The sequence below is a fragment of the Saccostrea cucullata genome, unplaced genomic scaffold, assembly GCF_032062105.1.
Source record: "Saccostrea cucullata isolate Sc308-1 unplaced genomic scaffold, CSIRO_AGI_Scuc_v1 ctg9224, whole genome shotgun sequence".
NCBI classification, from domain to species: Eukaryota; Metazoa; Mollusca; class Bivalvia; order Ostreida; family Ostreidae; genus Saccostrea; species Saccostrea cuccullata.
This window is the reverse complement of record NW_026929559.1, coordinates 21,994-38,968: the sequence shown is the minus strand read 5'-3', so window position 1 is coordinate 38,968 and position 16,975 is coordinate 21,994. Positions and strand designations below refer to the sequence as shown.

General features: G+C 37.5%; 1 protein-coding gene across 1 annotated transcript in view; it reads right to left on the bottom strand.

Annotated features, from left to right (window-relative positions):
• Window positions 1–2,672: 2,672 nt before the first annotated feature.
• Window positions 2,673–16,975, bottom strand: part of LOC134281222 (uncharacterized) — a 28,905-nt gene continuing 14,602 nt past the window's right edge. Inside the window, exons 3-7 of the mRNA XM_062763699.1 lie at window positions 6,189–12,519; window positions 5,451–5,958; window positions 4,761–5,194; window positions 3,248–4,117; window positions 2,673–2,800 (exon numbers count right to left, since the gene is read on the bottom strand). Coding sequence (XP_062619683.1) covers window positions 2,673–2,800; window positions 3,248–4,117; window positions 4,761–5,194; window positions 5,451–5,958; window positions 6,189–12,519 — 8,271 coding nt within the window. The remainder of the gene's footprint in view (window positions 2,801–3,247; window positions 4,118–4,760; window positions 5,195–5,450; window positions 5,959–6,188; window positions 12,520–16,975) is intronic.

The window sequence follows — 16,975 nt, the reverse complement described above, 5'->3', positions numbered from 1 at the left end:
ATGGATCCGAGGGATGTTTTCATCAACTGTAAGTAAACATTTCATGTGAATTAAACCCGTATTTCATGATAGAAAACTGTAATCGTACAGCAGACGATATTCAAATAGCTCTGTCAAAGTAAAATTGTGTAACTGTCATTAAACCCCGTTTAACGTGAAAACCCGTGATGAATCTTAGTAAAACATAGTCAAACATTAATTTTGTGGATATTCACAAGCAAAATAACATCGAATTGCCAAACAAAAATACAACTTGCTCAAATACGAAACTCTGGCTAATACAAATAAGATGTCGGCGGGATGTAAACAACTTCCATGACTCCAACAATCGTGTGCAATTATGGCTATGTCAAGCGCTAATTTGACTCATAAATAATCAAGTAAAATACAGTAACATACAAAGATTTTGAAGGTATGTACATGAATTCATAAAATATAGCATTTCCTGTATAAATCCAAGCAACAAGTATGTCAAATGTGCTAAAAATAGACGATACCATGTTAAGTAAATAATCAAAGGACTGAAATGTGGAAGTGACTAGTTAATGCATAATAAAATCCACCCAGATAATATTCCCAATAAATATTGACACAATTAAATCAATAAAAAAATAAACTTATTAATTAAATTCACCCCCAGGCCATTACACTTCCCCCACCCGAAACTCTTAATTCTCCTGAATTATCCTAAACATTTTTTTTTTCATAAAAAAAAGAGTTATAAAATTTAAAACAATACCATGATAATAAATACATAATAAAATTTAGCAGATCAATCACTATGATAAATGTTCCTTTTGAATTAATCAGTCACTTAATCTGAGAGGAATCCCGGCCTGATCAATAGCGCGAATGAGATCATCCCACCTCTTCTTCCGACTGCCGTTTCCTGACTCGAGAAAGTTGACCACTTCTTCGTCTTCCTCACCAACTGAATGGCCTGTTGCAATGTTGCGCAGATGTTTATACATATAAACGCGGCTCTTTAGGTGCGGGGCACTCATCTTTTTGGGAGAAAGGATTTGGGTTCCGGGAAGGGCCATAAAGTTGAACTCGTCGAGGAGGCTGGGACGCTCGATGTCACATCCACCCCGTTGGCTTCTAAGTAATGTGAGTGACGCAAACTCGAACTCAAGCAACTTCTTGTCGGGCGACATGGATTTGAATCCTCTCGGAGGCCAAGGAATGGATACACTCCCAGTTTTCAGTACTACCGCTTCCTCCTTATCCCACTGTCTCCTGGCCGGTGGTAAAAGGGGCATACAGCCCCTGGCCAGGAGGGACCGGGCTCTGGTAGCGAGCGGGCCAAGGGTTGGCATGGAAGGAAGGGTAACAGACTGGTGGTCCACAGGAATTGCAGGATCTGGGACGGGCTCTGTTGGAGTCGTTGAAGCGGCTATTGGGGTGGAATCCAGCGGGGTGATAGGAGCTGTCGCAAAGGTTGAGGTTACCTGGGCTGCAGGAACAGGCGAAGACCGGGTCAGTGCTGCTGCTGGAATACTGCTTAATGGAGAGGAAACTGCAGCTACGGGTGGATGGAGAGGGAGCTTAACAGGCAACTTAGGAACAGGGGCTTCTATCAACTTTAGCTTTTTCTTGGCTGGTTCCGGATTGAAGGTCACTTGTGGTGGTGTTCTCTCCACAACCTTGCGGCTAGGGATGGGGGAAGGCGAAGAATCTAAGTCCGACTCTGCAAATAACTCAATTTCCGGCTCCTCGGCCAACCTTGGCTTGACAGCCTTTAATACTGTTCTCAAATGGTCTGGCTCAATGCCGAGGGAGGTGGCGAAATGAGTGGCCCGCCGTCTCCACTGTTCCTCTTCTTGATGGACGAATTGGGCCTTCTGGAGGTCGGTGCTCTGTTTCTGCACTGCCATCTTCCGGCTCAAGCTGGCAATACTCTTCGGGTCAAAGAGTACCCTGTCGTCCAACTTGAGCTTGTAGTATGCTTCCTCATTTTCCACAACTGCCTGGATTTCCCCCGGTATTAAGCTGATGCTCAAAGGGGTAAAAATGCCGGGGGAGGAAGGGCTGTAAGCAGCCTGCTGGACAACTGCTGGGTTGGAAGGAGCCTTGAAGTTGGTCGCTGTACACTCCCATCCTTCCAGCCAAGCACTTCTTGTCTTCCTGATCTTGGGCCCTGCAGGGGAGGCTAAAATCTTCCTTGTCCACTCCAGTAACAAAGAACGAAGACGGGAAGAGGCCCTGGTATTACGGTCCGTCGGTTCGATAATGAAGCGGTAGTGTTCCGGATGGTAGGACAGCCAGAAACAGTTGTTTTCGGATAGGAGTTCGTCCGCAGGAACATTGGTAGCGGTGATGGCATCCTTATGTCTCCGAATAATATGAGTCTTAAGGTCAGGTGCTGTGTTGAAGGTGGTCTCCTTTTCTGTGCAGAAGGGGCAAACAACCCTTAGGGCATGGTGGGGAGCTGGGGCCAAATGCTCCTTAAGCTTTCTTCTACTCTCGAACTTCTGGCCACATGGCTTGCCATCAACCTCAAGACTGCATAGGAAGGACATCCTGTAAGGCCAACATATACTTTATAGGACGGACTCACATGGTAAGGTAAATACATTGTATTTTCAACTCAACATTAATTCTTACGTTTATCTTATATTCCTATATTAAAAGTAACAATTAGGAAAATTGGATTAATCTAATAGTGTTGACTATGGCTTTACTAGGCTCATCAAGGCAGGGACACACAAAGGACTGGGGACTGGGGACTGGAAAAGCATTTGATTGGTAATTGGAGGATCTGGGATGCTATTCAGGGAAGGATTGGATGTCACCACAGCTAAGTATAATAAAAATAACAAGAACAACTACAACAATCAACTTAAATTTATTTTCATTGAAATAGCCAGATGCAGGTAAACTTAAATCATCAACTGGTTACACCCCTGAGATGCACAGGCCTGGAACATCTCGGTGCCTACCTCTGGTTAGGGCCATAGATTGTACGCGTCCGTCACCTCCCTACATCAGAGGCGTGGGCCATAGATGGTGCACCATCCGTCCCCTCCCTCCACCTACTGATGCGGGCCATAGACCGTACACATCCGTATCTCCCTCCACCAGCTCCAAAATATGCAAAAAAATAAAAAATATATCTGCATCCAGTATCAATGATAGGTACATCTTACACTCAGTCTATTTTCGGTTAGTGTTCACTTCTGCTTATACCATCTTGGCGGATGCTTCCCCCTATAAGGAAGCAGTCTGTCAATATGGTATACTTTGCCTCTCTGCTTCTGTGATCTTTTCACTAGAAATGTGATATCGTCTATTTTCTTTGTTATTATGTAGGGACCCTTCCACTTGCATGTCAACTTGCTACATACTCCAATTTTTCTCGATGCGTCATACAGCCAGACAGGTTCTCCCTCCCCTAATTTTCTAACTTGTGCTTTTGTATCATAGTGTTTTTTCTGATAATCCGCATTTTGTTTCAGATGTTTTCTGGCAAAGTTGTGTATGGTAGACAAATTTTCCTGTAGTTTCTGAACGTAATCATCAGCCTCAGAGAATTCTTCATCGCTAGATTCATTGGGCCTTGGAATGATAGCCTCCATGGGCATTCTTATGTTTCTACCTAGCATCATTTTGTTTGGAGATACACCAGTACTAGAGTGAATAGAAGACCGATATGCCATCATCACCTGTGGTAGAACATCATCCCAGTGTCTCTGGTTTTTGTCACAATACATGGTTAGCATGCTGATTAAAGTTCGGTTAAAACGTTCTACGGTGCCATTGGCTTGGGGTCTCTGACTGGTAGTTCTGGTTTTCTCAATCCGGAACATTGACAGCATGTCTTTAAAAAGGTTGGATTCCAATGACCTACCCTGATCGGAATGGATTTGAAGGGGGGTACCAAACCTACAAATAATTTCATTAACTAGAACTTTTGCTATTGTGGTTGATTCTTGGTCTGGTATGGCAAATGCTTCAGTCCATTTACTAAAACAATCGCATATCACCAAAATATATCTATTGCCATTCTCTGAAAGAGGAAGTGGGCCAAGGATATCGATGGCTACCCGTTCCATGGGTTCTCCAACCAAATATTGATGTAAAGGGGCTCTATTGGAAGTCCTAGAGGGTTTCTTGGCTGCACAAAGATCACACTGTGAACAATATTTCTCTATGTCTCTTTTCATTTTGGGCCAGTACATTGAGTTTCTTATTTTGTCAAGTGTCTTCTCCGCACCTAGATGGCCTCCCGAGGGAAGATCATGAAAATAATTCTCAAATGTTTGACAGAAGAGACAGCATTTCTGATATTTTGATTAAAATCACCCAAAATGACACAAGGTAAGCAAATTCTGTTCACAGCAATCACCAATCTACTCATGGTATTTAAAAAACTTTCAACTTTGTATGATGATGGTCTGTATAATGTAACAACCAACATACCATTTGTTTTATGCTATATACTCAAGATTATCTACTGGAAGAAAGATCCTTTCGTAACGTAAGTCTGTAAACGTTTTTGTACACAAACCCCACCTTTAGCTTGACTTTGTATGATATTGTCAGGTGCATATGAATTTTTCCTAAGTTGGTGTTCTGAAGAAAAACAATCAATATCTATATTGGATTCCAGTTCATTTGCTATCCATGTCTCAACTAAACATATGAAATCAATATCTTGATGCATAACTGTTATTCTAAGATCTTCCAAATGGTTTTGCAAACCCTCAATATTGTGATACAATATACCGAGTTTCTGTATGAACGATCTCGTCACTAACCGAAAGTAAACTGCTCCATTGAAGTAAGGGACTCTTGAATAGTTGGATTTGAGTATATTGCATTCTCGTTGAAATCCTGGATCGTTAAACCTTCAAGAGATGTGACACGGCTTAATGCTACATAGGCTTGTCCAGGCTGGAATATTTTTTTCAATGATAATACAGCTTTACTGACAGTCAACCCTTGCACTTTGTGAACAGAACAAGCCCAAGCAAGTTTTAATGGAAATTGTTTTCTTGTTATGTTTCCATTATTTCCCATTTCTTCTACTCTTTCTATTAGAACTTTAATCTTGTTGCCTATTTTCTTACCACGTTTTTTCCCAATATCTTTATTGTCAAACAAACTTCCACACATTTTACTTCTTTTCTCCCTTTGCAACTTTCTTCTACTATCCTGGTAACAGTTCCAAATGCCCCATTCACTAAACCATCTGCAATATCAACATTATATACAAGCATGATACGTGCACCAACACATATTTGAAGTTCACTGGCCAATTTAAACGGTTTTTTGACAGAGTTAAGCAATCCCTGTTTACTTGTACCTTCTTGTCGTTTGTCTTTGAAACAGTCTTCGGCTTTGATAACTGTTGGTTCTACTTCGTTGCTTAAGCATAGTGCAGATAAAGCGTGTGCATTGAAGTCATTGACTTGAGCATTTGTAGCAAATATATGCAAAGCATCAACATTGTCATCCTTTTCTCTCTGCTTGAAAGCAGTGCTTTGTCATCTTCACTTAGTTTCTCTTTCTTTTCCTTAATTCTACACCTATTCAAAAGCTCAGCAAATTGTTTATCTTCCTTCTGTCTCATGATCTCATTTAGAGTGACAAGTTTGAAACAATCATTCCAAAGATCAAAATGGCAGTCCCTCGTAAAGAGAGGTTTTCCTTTAACAGGTGGTAACTGATAGAAATCGCCAAAAGCCAATACGCTGACATTTCCAAATGGTGTAAAATCACCAGTCTGTTTGATTTGCCTAAGGCGGCCGTGAATGTAAGTCAACAATTTTTTATCAACCATTGAGATTTCATCAATAATGAGCAATTTTAACTGTCCTAGTTTTGTTCTCAGGGAATTTAATTTTTCATCACCAAGTGGTTGATATTCAAAGGGCAAAGCGCTATTTCCAGGGATAGCAAATGCACTGTGAATGGTTGCCCCTCCTATATTGAATGCTGCAACGCCTGTCGGTGCTGTTAATAATACAGAGACATCATCAGGGTTTGGCATAACTGGAGCAAAAAGTCTTGACAATTCGTAGTAAATACTTTTAATTAGATGACTCTTGCCTGTTCCAGCTCCTCCGGTAATGAAAACCTGTATCTGAGGTGGTTTTTGTCCGCTTATGGTTTTTAACACCAGTGTCTCATTTCCTGAAACAACCTTCGTTGAGTTTCATTTAAAGATCTCATTATTCTGGTACCTTCCTCTTTTGAAATCAAACTTTGTGATATTTCTATTGAATTTGAAGAATTCTGCAATAAATCTGGTATGGGTAGTTCCGATTCACTCATGTCATTTTCGTTTCCCCTCTTTTCATTTATACATTCTAATCTATTTACTTCAGTTTCAGGACAAACCTGTGACCATGCATTTTCCTGGATTCCACAATTTTCTAGTATTTCTTGAGCCGTTTCCAATTTTTCCACGTCTTTTTCAAAACAACAACGATTTCTGTCCACCACTTTCTTAACATCAGAAGAGTTATAAAATTCCTCATACCCCTTTCTTGATTTGAATTCATCTGTTGATCTATGTGGAAAATAAAGCTGCAAAATACTGAAATAATATTTTTCAGGGAAAGCAGAAACTGAGAAACGAGGAAATCTAATAACAGCAGAGTCAGTTATAGTTCTTTTCTGGATGTAGCCCAGATCGTTTTGTAAGGCATGTATCGGGCTTCTCGGATTTTTTACATTTGACGCTTGTGATGAAGATAAAACTCTATATTCAGAGCAGAATGTAGCTAAACACATGCTTTGAAATTCTTCAGACAAAGGCCTTGCTCTATATTTTTCTGTTAAGCTTGACATCCAAATGTCCTCATCAGCATCTGATTTCTTGTCCAAGACTTTCAATGGTAGACTCATACGAATTGGATTCTCTCCTACAGGTATAAACTGAACTTTTCGTGAACAGCCTTTTAGTTGTAAATTGCAAACTCTAAAAGCGGCTTCTTGAGCACTGACTTCTCTGTGATGCAAATAAGCAGTTCCAAGTTTCTTCATTGCAGACTTTGCGTCAAGATTTCCGTCTCTAGCTTCCCGCTGTGTGCAATCCAAGATCTGACTCATTTCTCTTTCTGCTTTAGAAATATATGATATTATGTAAACAACACATGCATAAGCATCGGTGATATACTGAATATCCATGTTTGCATTCCAGCAGGAAAGTAAATGGTGATTGTAATGATTGATCCATGCTTCATTCGGAGTTCTTTTTAAGACAACGGATGTCGTTTTTGTCAAAATTTGGCTTGCTTCTTCAAATTCTCTCTGAGATATATTTAAATGCTCGAAAAGCTCTTTCGTAGACATTTCTTTTGAATCATTTTCTTTCATGAAATTCCAAAGTTTTGATAACACCTCTTTTGCAATATCCTTTCGTTTTGTCTCTTTCAGATTATGAGCCATGACTTCATTGTATTCTTTTTCAGACATACAAAGATCAACAGTTTTGATATTTTCTTTCAGTGGGTGACAAATGAAAGTATTCTCTGATGGTGGCCTTGGAAAATTGAATCTACATTCTTTAGAACCCTTTTTACAAGATTTTGAATGTGATTTGCTGTGTTTCTGAACACTGTTAACGATTTCAAACATAGTTTCGTCTTCAGAAGGAATCTCGCAGGTAACATAAGCGTCTATAAATTCAGCAACATCAGAATCGGTATCCTCATGTAACTTTGGTGCATTTTCAATCCAAAACAAACAGTGAGTATGAGGTGACCCTCTTTGCTGAAATTCTACTCGGTAAAAGTAGTCTTTCACTTTCCCTATTGGTTTAGCATTTGATAAGATTACTTTCTTTAAGAAGGTCTGAAAACGGTAGTCAAACATCCGGGATACAGTGATTGGATTCTTTTTTAGAATGTCCCATTTTTCTGACAAAGTCAAGTCATCAACATTCCTTTCATCATTTTGCTGTTTTAGGATAGCTTCAAACGTTTCAGACCATCTCATCTCAGCAGCGGAAAAAGAACAAAACCATGTTGGAAGACCAAGTTGCCTTATCATTGCAAAAAGATCCTTTTGAGCAGATTGCCAGTAAGGTGGAGTCCCTCGTATTGGTTTTAGAAATTTGTATCCCTCATCTGACTTAAAAATTTGTTGCAATGATTCTTTATTTTTAATTGATTGTAAATTAATTTTTGTTCCATCAAACCCTTTCTCGTGAGTTTTTCGTAAAGCAATTGATACATTTGATATAACCTGTTGAAGTTCAGTCAAATACTGGGAAAAGAAAATAAAATCAGTGTCTTTAGCAAATCTAGAGTCAACGTTCATTAATTTGTTCAACAAGAATCTTGATAAAGTTACGCGAACATCTCTTTCTTCTCCAAATACATTTTTGCCGGTAGGAAAAAGACATGGAAAACACTTTGCTTCTATCCCCTTTTCTGACAAAATACTTATTGGATTATTCCTTTCACAAGGTGCCATACAGAATATCTGATCGAAATACTGGTCCAGGACCTCTTGTCCAATGTCAACCGGTTGGAGACAAGTATCAAGCGGCATTTGGTGGTTCAACTCATCATCAATTGTTTCACGTATTTCATTTTTCTGTGAAGTTTGTTCAATGTCCTCTTTACTTTCAACATTTAAACACTCAGCTGAATCCCCTGCCAATTCATAAACTGTTTCATTGTTTTCTCTTTGTGCCTGTTGCTCATTGTCAATATTAGTCTCCATACTTAAATGTTCAATAGGATTTTCCCAAGAATCATCAAACTTAAGATCTTTATAAAATTCATTTGTTTGACATAAAAACTCAATTGCACTTCTGACTTTTTGGGTGTTTACAAATTTGAACTCGCAATGTCCTTTGTAAGAAAGTTTTCGTTTTAACTTGACTTGAATTAACTGATTTTCATTTTCAGGCCGTGGTAGAGATTCTATTGTTTCCGAAACATTACTAGGTACACAAACGACAGGCCCTTGAACACCAAACTGTCCTCCTTTAGGTAAAGCCGTCATTTTTGTGAATGGTACTATGCGCGCGATTAAATGCCGTTCTAGGGAATTTAAGTCCTGCAAAACATCTGGTACCTCTATATTCTCCATTTTATTCGCGAAGCACTCTCCAGGCATGGACCCTGATAACAGTTTCCTATGGCAGGTATAACAGATCCAGAGTTTGCATCTACTAGAACAGACATGCGACTCGTCTTGTGGACATACTTGTAAATATCTTTCTGATACAAACGCCGATCCAAAACCCACTCCTTCAGAGGTTGTATTTTTGTTGTAGACATTCGTCTCGCAGATAACAACTTGTTTTCTAAAGAACAGTTTATAGCACACTGAACATACATGATCAGGATACAATTTCATGTCATTTTGAAAATTTTCATGAACGATCGCCCAGTTTTCCAGACTTTCGTCAAGTTTCCGCCGTTTTGCATAAACAGAATTTTTAATACTTTCACGGTGAGATTTGCTTGTTTTGTACTGAGTAAAAGAAGCCGATTTTACCTTAGCTCTATGAATGTCGTCTTCTTTGTACTTTTTAATGGAAGCTCGTTTTACCTTAGCTTTGTGAACGTCGTCAGTTAAGTACTTTTCTACAGAAGCCGATTTAACTTTAGATTTGTGAATGTCGTCTGTTAAGTACTTTTGTACAGAAGCCGATTTGACTTTAGCTTTGTGAACCTCATCGTCATTGTACTTTCTTTTTGATGCCCTTTTCACAGTGTCCCTGTGCTGATGATCTAAATTATATTTTTCTTTAGAGTACAATTTGACAGTATTTCTAAACTGTTCATTCATTTTGTATTTTAATTTTGCTGAATTTATTTTCTGCATTTTGTACAATTCATTTTCCGAGTACTTTTTAGCAAGGAATAGTTTTGTTCTATTCATTCGCTGATCAATTTGATTTACAGACACTGGGGTGCTTTCTTCTACTTTTGAAATTTTTGTCTTTTTCTTTCGATAAAGATTCATCGTTTCCTTACTCCTTTTTCGCTTACGTTTAAGAGTGTTTGAATTACTTTTCCCCTCCAAAATGCTATCTGTTTCCATTTCGGCTAAGGCTGGTTCAGTAGGACCAGTTACTTCTCTATTAGCAACGTTTTCATTCACTACCTGAATTTCATCAACATAAGAATGGGTAACTTTTACTCCAGTAACCTCAAATTGTTCATTTCCTGTTGCATTCATAGAATTTGCCAACTCCTCGCAATGTGATCTCAGTTCATCAATAGAATATAACTTTAGACACAGACTACTGCCAAATGCTGACACTCGACCAAACCTATCTCTTGCATGAGGATCAAAGACATAAAAATGATTTCCCTCTTTAATTGTAACATAAGTATTACCTTTGAATGTAACAAATGCACCATCTGATTGTACAAGTGTTGTGCTTAATGCTTCAGCAAAAGTGCTAGATTGAAATTCCAAATTATCTACACAGCTAGAGTTTAAGAGACCATACATAGACTCTCCAAATTCAAAATTATACATTTTATTAAAACATTCCAATTGCCTTGGGATTTCTTCAATCAAAACATAATCATTTTGCATCGTAGAACTGCTAGTTAAACATTCATACAATTCATTTCCTGTATCTAAAATAATATCCATATCACCAACAGTCCAGTCATTCACAGGTTTACATTTACAATACATAAGTGAAGATAAACTGTTCATAACACACTGCTTTCCACTAGAATGGCCAAATTTTGGATGGCCTTGGTGAAAACTTCCTTGCAAAATACGTCTCTCAAATTGTGGTAAACTGATGTTATGATCCATTATATCTGGATATTCCTTCTTGTCCACTTGCTCAGCAATATTTGACTGGATAATGCTTTCCATAGCAGTGTCTGACTCGTGTTCTTTCTCTTCATTAAACAATTCTATTTCTGGTAATATAGAACAATCCTGCGTCTCAAATCTTTCATCAAGCTCATCTTCTACATTCAAAACAACTTCATAATGAGCTCTGTAACAGTGTTTCAAATATATCGCTTCCAGTTCAACATCTACTTTTTGATTCACTTGTTTTCCTGTATATCTGGTCCAATTTGTATTCCTGTCATCAAAAATGTAAATGTCTGTCTGCAATAGATGTGCTGCAGCAATAATTTCCACTTCTGTAGCCCAGGTTCCATTCTTTAACATACCTTTTTTCAAGACATAATCACAAACCGAATTATATCCCGATCTTAAGAAGCTCTGAAACAGGACTTCATTCTCTAGTAGGTGATTTACAATTCTGTTCCTCATAATGAAATGCTTCGACTCTTCTTTATACACGCCATAAGAAAGTGCTCTAAAGAAACAGTTTCCATCACCTATGATATTCTTAGTTTCGGACGGAACTCCAAGTCTTTTTTGGAAATGAGTTGATTCTTCTCCCAAAGTCTCTGGCACTTCATTGTGAATTCGCTTCATTATCCTTTTTTTGGCATTGTGAGATAAAGGGTGGAAAACCAAGTCAGTACTTTCAACATCAAGCAATTGTACACACAGTTCTGTTTCTTTCCTGTTTTGCTGTTTGTTTTCATGCTTTCTCAATGATTCAGCAGTTTTGGTTTTTGGTTTTTTCTTCAAAATATCAATTAATCTAACTTCCCATTTTCCATAGTCTGGATCTGATAGTTGCTGAAGTCTTCTGTCTATCTGCATCTGAATATCAAGTGTAATTGCCTGTCCTTTCTCTAGGATATGTGGATTCCTTTTTGTTTCAGATGTGCAATCTTTCTCGCTATTTTTATTTGATTTTGATACTCTTTTCCTTTTCTTTTGCTTTCTTTTCTTTTTTCCGTTTCCTTTTTGTTCGGATACACACTTCAGCTTTCTTTCAGTTTCAAGTTTTGTTCTCATGTTTGTTTGAGATTTAATTATCTGTTCAATTTCTGGATTCAGTTCAGCTTCATTGTTTAGTTCTTTTTCAGTATTCAGTTCAGTTTCAGTTTTCCGTTTTGTTCCAGTATTCAGTTCAGTTTCAGTTTTCCGTTTTGTTCCAGTATTCAGTTCAGTTTCAGTTTTCCGTTTTGTTCCAGTATTCAGTTCAGTTTCAGTTTTCCGTTTTGTTCCAGTATTCAGTTCAGTTTCAGTTTTCAGTTTTGTTTCAGTATTCAGTTTTGTTTCAGTACTCAGTTCTGTTTCAGTATTCAGTATAGTTTCAGTGTTCAGTTCAGTTTCAGTGTTCAGTTCAGTTTCAGTTTTCAGTTCAGTTTCAGTGTTCAGTATAGTTTCAGTGTTCAGTTCAGTTTCAGTGTTCAGTTCAGTTTCAGTTTTCAGTTTTGTTTCAGTTTTCAGTTTTGTTTCAGTGTTCAGTATAGTTTCAGTTTTCATAGTTTTGTCAAGGTTTTTTAAAGAGGCCTTGACTAGCCTCTGGCCGCTAACTTTGTTAGCTGTGGCCAATGTTCCAGATGAAGAACATACTGGGTTTTTTAAGGAGATGCCCACCAAACTCCGTACTTTTTCATTTTCTTTGACATCACGTCCAGCAGTTTCCAACTTCCGTTTCTGTTTCGCCCTTGCTGCCTTCTGCTTAGCAGATCTTTTCTTTGTTCTCATCTGAAAAGAAATAAAAATGTCAACAGATTTATTTTGGGTCAACATTTGTATATTTTTCTGTTAAACATAAAAATGACACATTTTAATGAAAAAATCTCACCATATAATTAATAACCTAAAAATGTCAAATAAGCCACACTTTCTTTGTTGTTCTTGTAATGAATTTTAACAATTTTCCCTATGTATTCCTATGTAAAACCTACGATCACCCATTGTGGCCCCGACTCTAAGGATAATAGTATGAACAAACTTAAATCTACACTACCCGAGGATGCTTCTATATATACAGTTAATTCTCGATAAACCGCCACCTTTTGTAATTTAGAAATCATGGCGGTATAACGATTTTGGCGATAAATTGAATTTCCCATCTTCTGGAAAACAAGAAGTAGAGTTACCGTTCTAAGAAATACCATTTAGCGTTTCTATTCTTATTATTACATGTACATGTATATAATAAAAACATATTTCTGATTGAAAATACTTCATGTAATTTTTTAATGTACGAATACGCTAAAACAAAATGTGCAGTTATGAAATAAAGAAAAGTACATTGGTGTGCATTTAAATCTGCAGTTTTGCTATTGAAAAAAAAATACGGGGTCGATCGTCGGGATATATTGCCGATGGTAAGTAAAATGAATTCTTGAATAAATTTATTGTTTATGGCAACGTTGTTAATTAAACATTCACAATTCATACCGTATTATTATTTTTTCAGCAAACTTCGCAATTTTTGAAGCAGAAATCATCTAAATTATATAGTTATCGGCGAACTTTAACAACGACCGATTTCGTGGCAAAGCGGTGACTAAATGATTTTTATTAAACAGAAAACAAAATTATTATAACAGTTCATGTTAAAATCTCTGTATATTTAGTTCTTATTTAATTACTTAATTGCATGTACCTTGTCTGCCTTTGCATGCTTTACAACAGGGATAGTCAACCAATTAGCCGTGCTTCACTGACCATGCGCACCTGTGGCGTTATATCGAGATAATTGACACTTAAAAATGGACGTTTGTTGTGAAAACAGGGTGGCGGATGGCGGTATGCGAATTTGGCGTTATAAAGAGAATTCTAGGGAAATCATGGCGGTATTGCGAGAATGGCGATGAATCGAATGGCGATAATTCGAGAATTGACTGTATATATATGTGAACATTCACTCCTTTGCTGATCTTTTCTACGAAATCCTTTTCACGATTTGAGCAAACTTAAATCATCCAACTTACAAGAGGATGCTTTATTATAATTATGATCAATCATGACTAAGCTGTTCTTGAGAAGAAAATTTTAAAGACCTTTCCTTTATATTCATATGTTCATATATTCATATGTTTATCTTTGATCCCACATTGTGGCCCAACCCTACCCCTAGAGGTCATGATTTGAACAAACTTGAATCTACACTGTCCGAGGATGGTTCCATAATATGTGAACAGTCATGTCCTTGCTGTTGTAGTAATTAAGATTTCTGAAAGGTTGAATGTTCATAACTGTCAGGCCCTAATCGAGAATCCAGGGGGGTCCTAAACCTAAACTCGCTAAAGATTTCTGATGTATTCAAATGTTAATCTTTGATCCCCATCATGGTCCCACCTTATGCCTGTTGGAGGAGAAGTTATAATTTGAACAAATCTAAATCTTCATTACAAGAGGATGCTTAAGATAACTATGACATATCATGGCTCCTACTGTATTTGAGAAGATTTTTTAAAGAGTTTTCCTTTCTGCATCTATGTTACACTTTGATACCCGGCTATGGCCCCACCCTACCCCCTGGGGTTATGATTTATTTAATCTTGAACGTACAATACCTGAGGATGCTTTAAAATGATTTTCATCTTTCTGGCCGAATGGTTCTTCAGAAGAAGAATTTTAAAAAAATTCCATTAATTTTCATTAACTCATAATTATCTCCACTTGGAAAATCATGTCCCTTCTTTGAAAAAATTTGAATACCCTTCACTTATGGATACATTGTGGAAAGATTGGTTGAAAGATTGGTGGAAAGATTGGTCCAGTGGTTCTTGAGAAGAAGATAAAAATGTGAAAAGTTTACCACAACAACAGACAGCAGACTTGAGCTTTCCACTCAGGTTTGCCAAAAAGAAACATAAAAGGTTAAAACAAGAGGCCCATGGGCCACATTGCTCACCTGAGGAAATTTGGCCATTGCTATTCTTTAATATAAGCCCCTATTGTTATACCTATTCATATTTGTGACCCCATCCTACCCCAAGCTAAGTGGCCAAGTGGTTCTTGTGAAGATTATTTCTATACATTTCAATGTAAAACTAGTGGATTCTCTATTAGGGTCGCCCGTGTGGCGCAGTGGTTAGAGCTCTAGAGTCGCGAAGTAAAGAGTCAATCCTTAGGTAGCGGGTTTGAATCTCACTGTGGGACGTGGCTACTCACTAACAGGTCTTTCGGATGAGACCGTATAAACCGAGGTCAAGTGTCGCAGTAGGTGTTGGCACGAAAAAGATCCCTCCCTGCTCAATGGCCATAAGTGCTTAACATAGGACAAAATTTGCAGCTCTCCATTGGCAAGTGGTGGTGTCTCCATATGAGTGAAATATTCTCAAGAGGGACATTAAACAATATATAATCAATCTATTACGGTCAGACCCTATATATGACCTTAGGGTCATGGTTTGAACATAATTTATAATCTACACCACCCTAACATACTTCCACATAAGTTTCATCTTTTATGGCCCAGTGGTTCTTGAGAGTTTTAATGAGCCCACCCATTTTTTATAAGGATGTGGATATGAACAGGTAAAACGCAAAAATATTGGGAATGTCAACAAATATTTGAGTACTCGACTATCCTTCAATCATTCCAACTATCGAATAAAATTTCTATAATCAATTATTCATTAAAAATGTGTTACCTAAAAGTAATTTTAAATTCAAAGTAATATTATATAAACTTGATTCATCCATTTTATTTATTTACAGATCAATGTTCTCGAATGTAAAACTCAGGGCATGGTTTAACGTTTCAAGGGAAATTATTTGTATGTCAGAAATAATTCCAAAATCTACAGTTTGGGTATAGTTTAAAAGATGTCAGCATGGAAAAACAGTCAAAAGTATTATTCAGTTTCAGCCTACAATCCCATACGAAAATGTGTAGTTGACCGTCAACTAGCCGTCAACTAACCGTCAACTAGTCGTCAACTGTTAATGCGAAAACAGTTGACCACTCGGAGTTGAATGCTTTTCTGAAAAGCGACCAACTGATTTGCATAAAACGGCCAGTTGACCATTAGTTGAATGCTCATACTTTGAAATTTCATGCAGAACAAGAGTTGACCACTAGTTGAACACTCCGACTTGTTAGAAAATTTCTCCCACGCTAAATTTATGTTGGGTTCAAAATTACATTATCATAGATCGGGTTTGTTATACCATAATTACAACAACCAAGATTTGAATCAGTACATGTGTGTTTTCTGTAGAAGATGGGAATTTTGATTTGAAACATTATTATTGTCTTCGTAATGATTCAGCATGTGAAATATCTCATGTACTATTGTAAGTATATAAAATTTAAAGATTTGTTTTTACTAAACTTGTTATTTTTAAACAGGTAATAGGAATGCAAAACAATGTAGCCAGTATCAGAGTATAGGTCCCTTTTTTGTGCACTTTTTTAAATATTGAAAGAATTCTGAAAACCTGTTATGCATCAAGTGTCTTGTTGTGTTTCTTGTTGTGTTCTAAAAATATACAATTGCTTTAGACTAATTCTATATATAACCTTTTCTGCTAAGAAAATGAAGAAAGACTGTAACAACTTATGAGTGTGTGCCAGCTCAATTCATTTATAATGCATTTAGTTTTACAAGTACATTTATGTCAATTTAGAAACTCTATTGGTTTGACTTTTCATATTTTCAAGAACACTGATTGTCTTAGATTTCAAATCTCCCTCCATTTTTTTCAAATATTTAATGCAAGCAACCTACGTGCACTGACTAATGGAGTATTCAACTAGCGGTCAACTGCAAAGGAAATAGTGGAGTCTTCAACTAGCGGTCAACTGCAAAGGAAATAGAGGAGTAATCAAATAGCGGTCAACTGCAAAGGAAATAGAGGAGTAATCGACTAGCGGTCGACTGCAAAGGAAAAAGTGGAGTATTCAACTGGCGGTCAACTGCAAAGGAAATAGAGGAGTATTCAACTAGCGGTCAACTGCAAAGAAAATAGTGGAGTATTCAACTAGCGGTCAACTGTAAAGGAAATAGAGGAGTATTCAACTAGCGGTCAACTGCAAAGAATATATAGGAGCATTCAACAGTGGTCCACTCTATGCAAATGAGTTGATCGCTCCCTCATTTGCATGGCAAAAATTCAACTAATGGTCAATTGACGGTCAGTTGACCGTCAACTAGTAGTCAACTGAATACTCCGATTGAATTCTAATAGTATTTTTTCA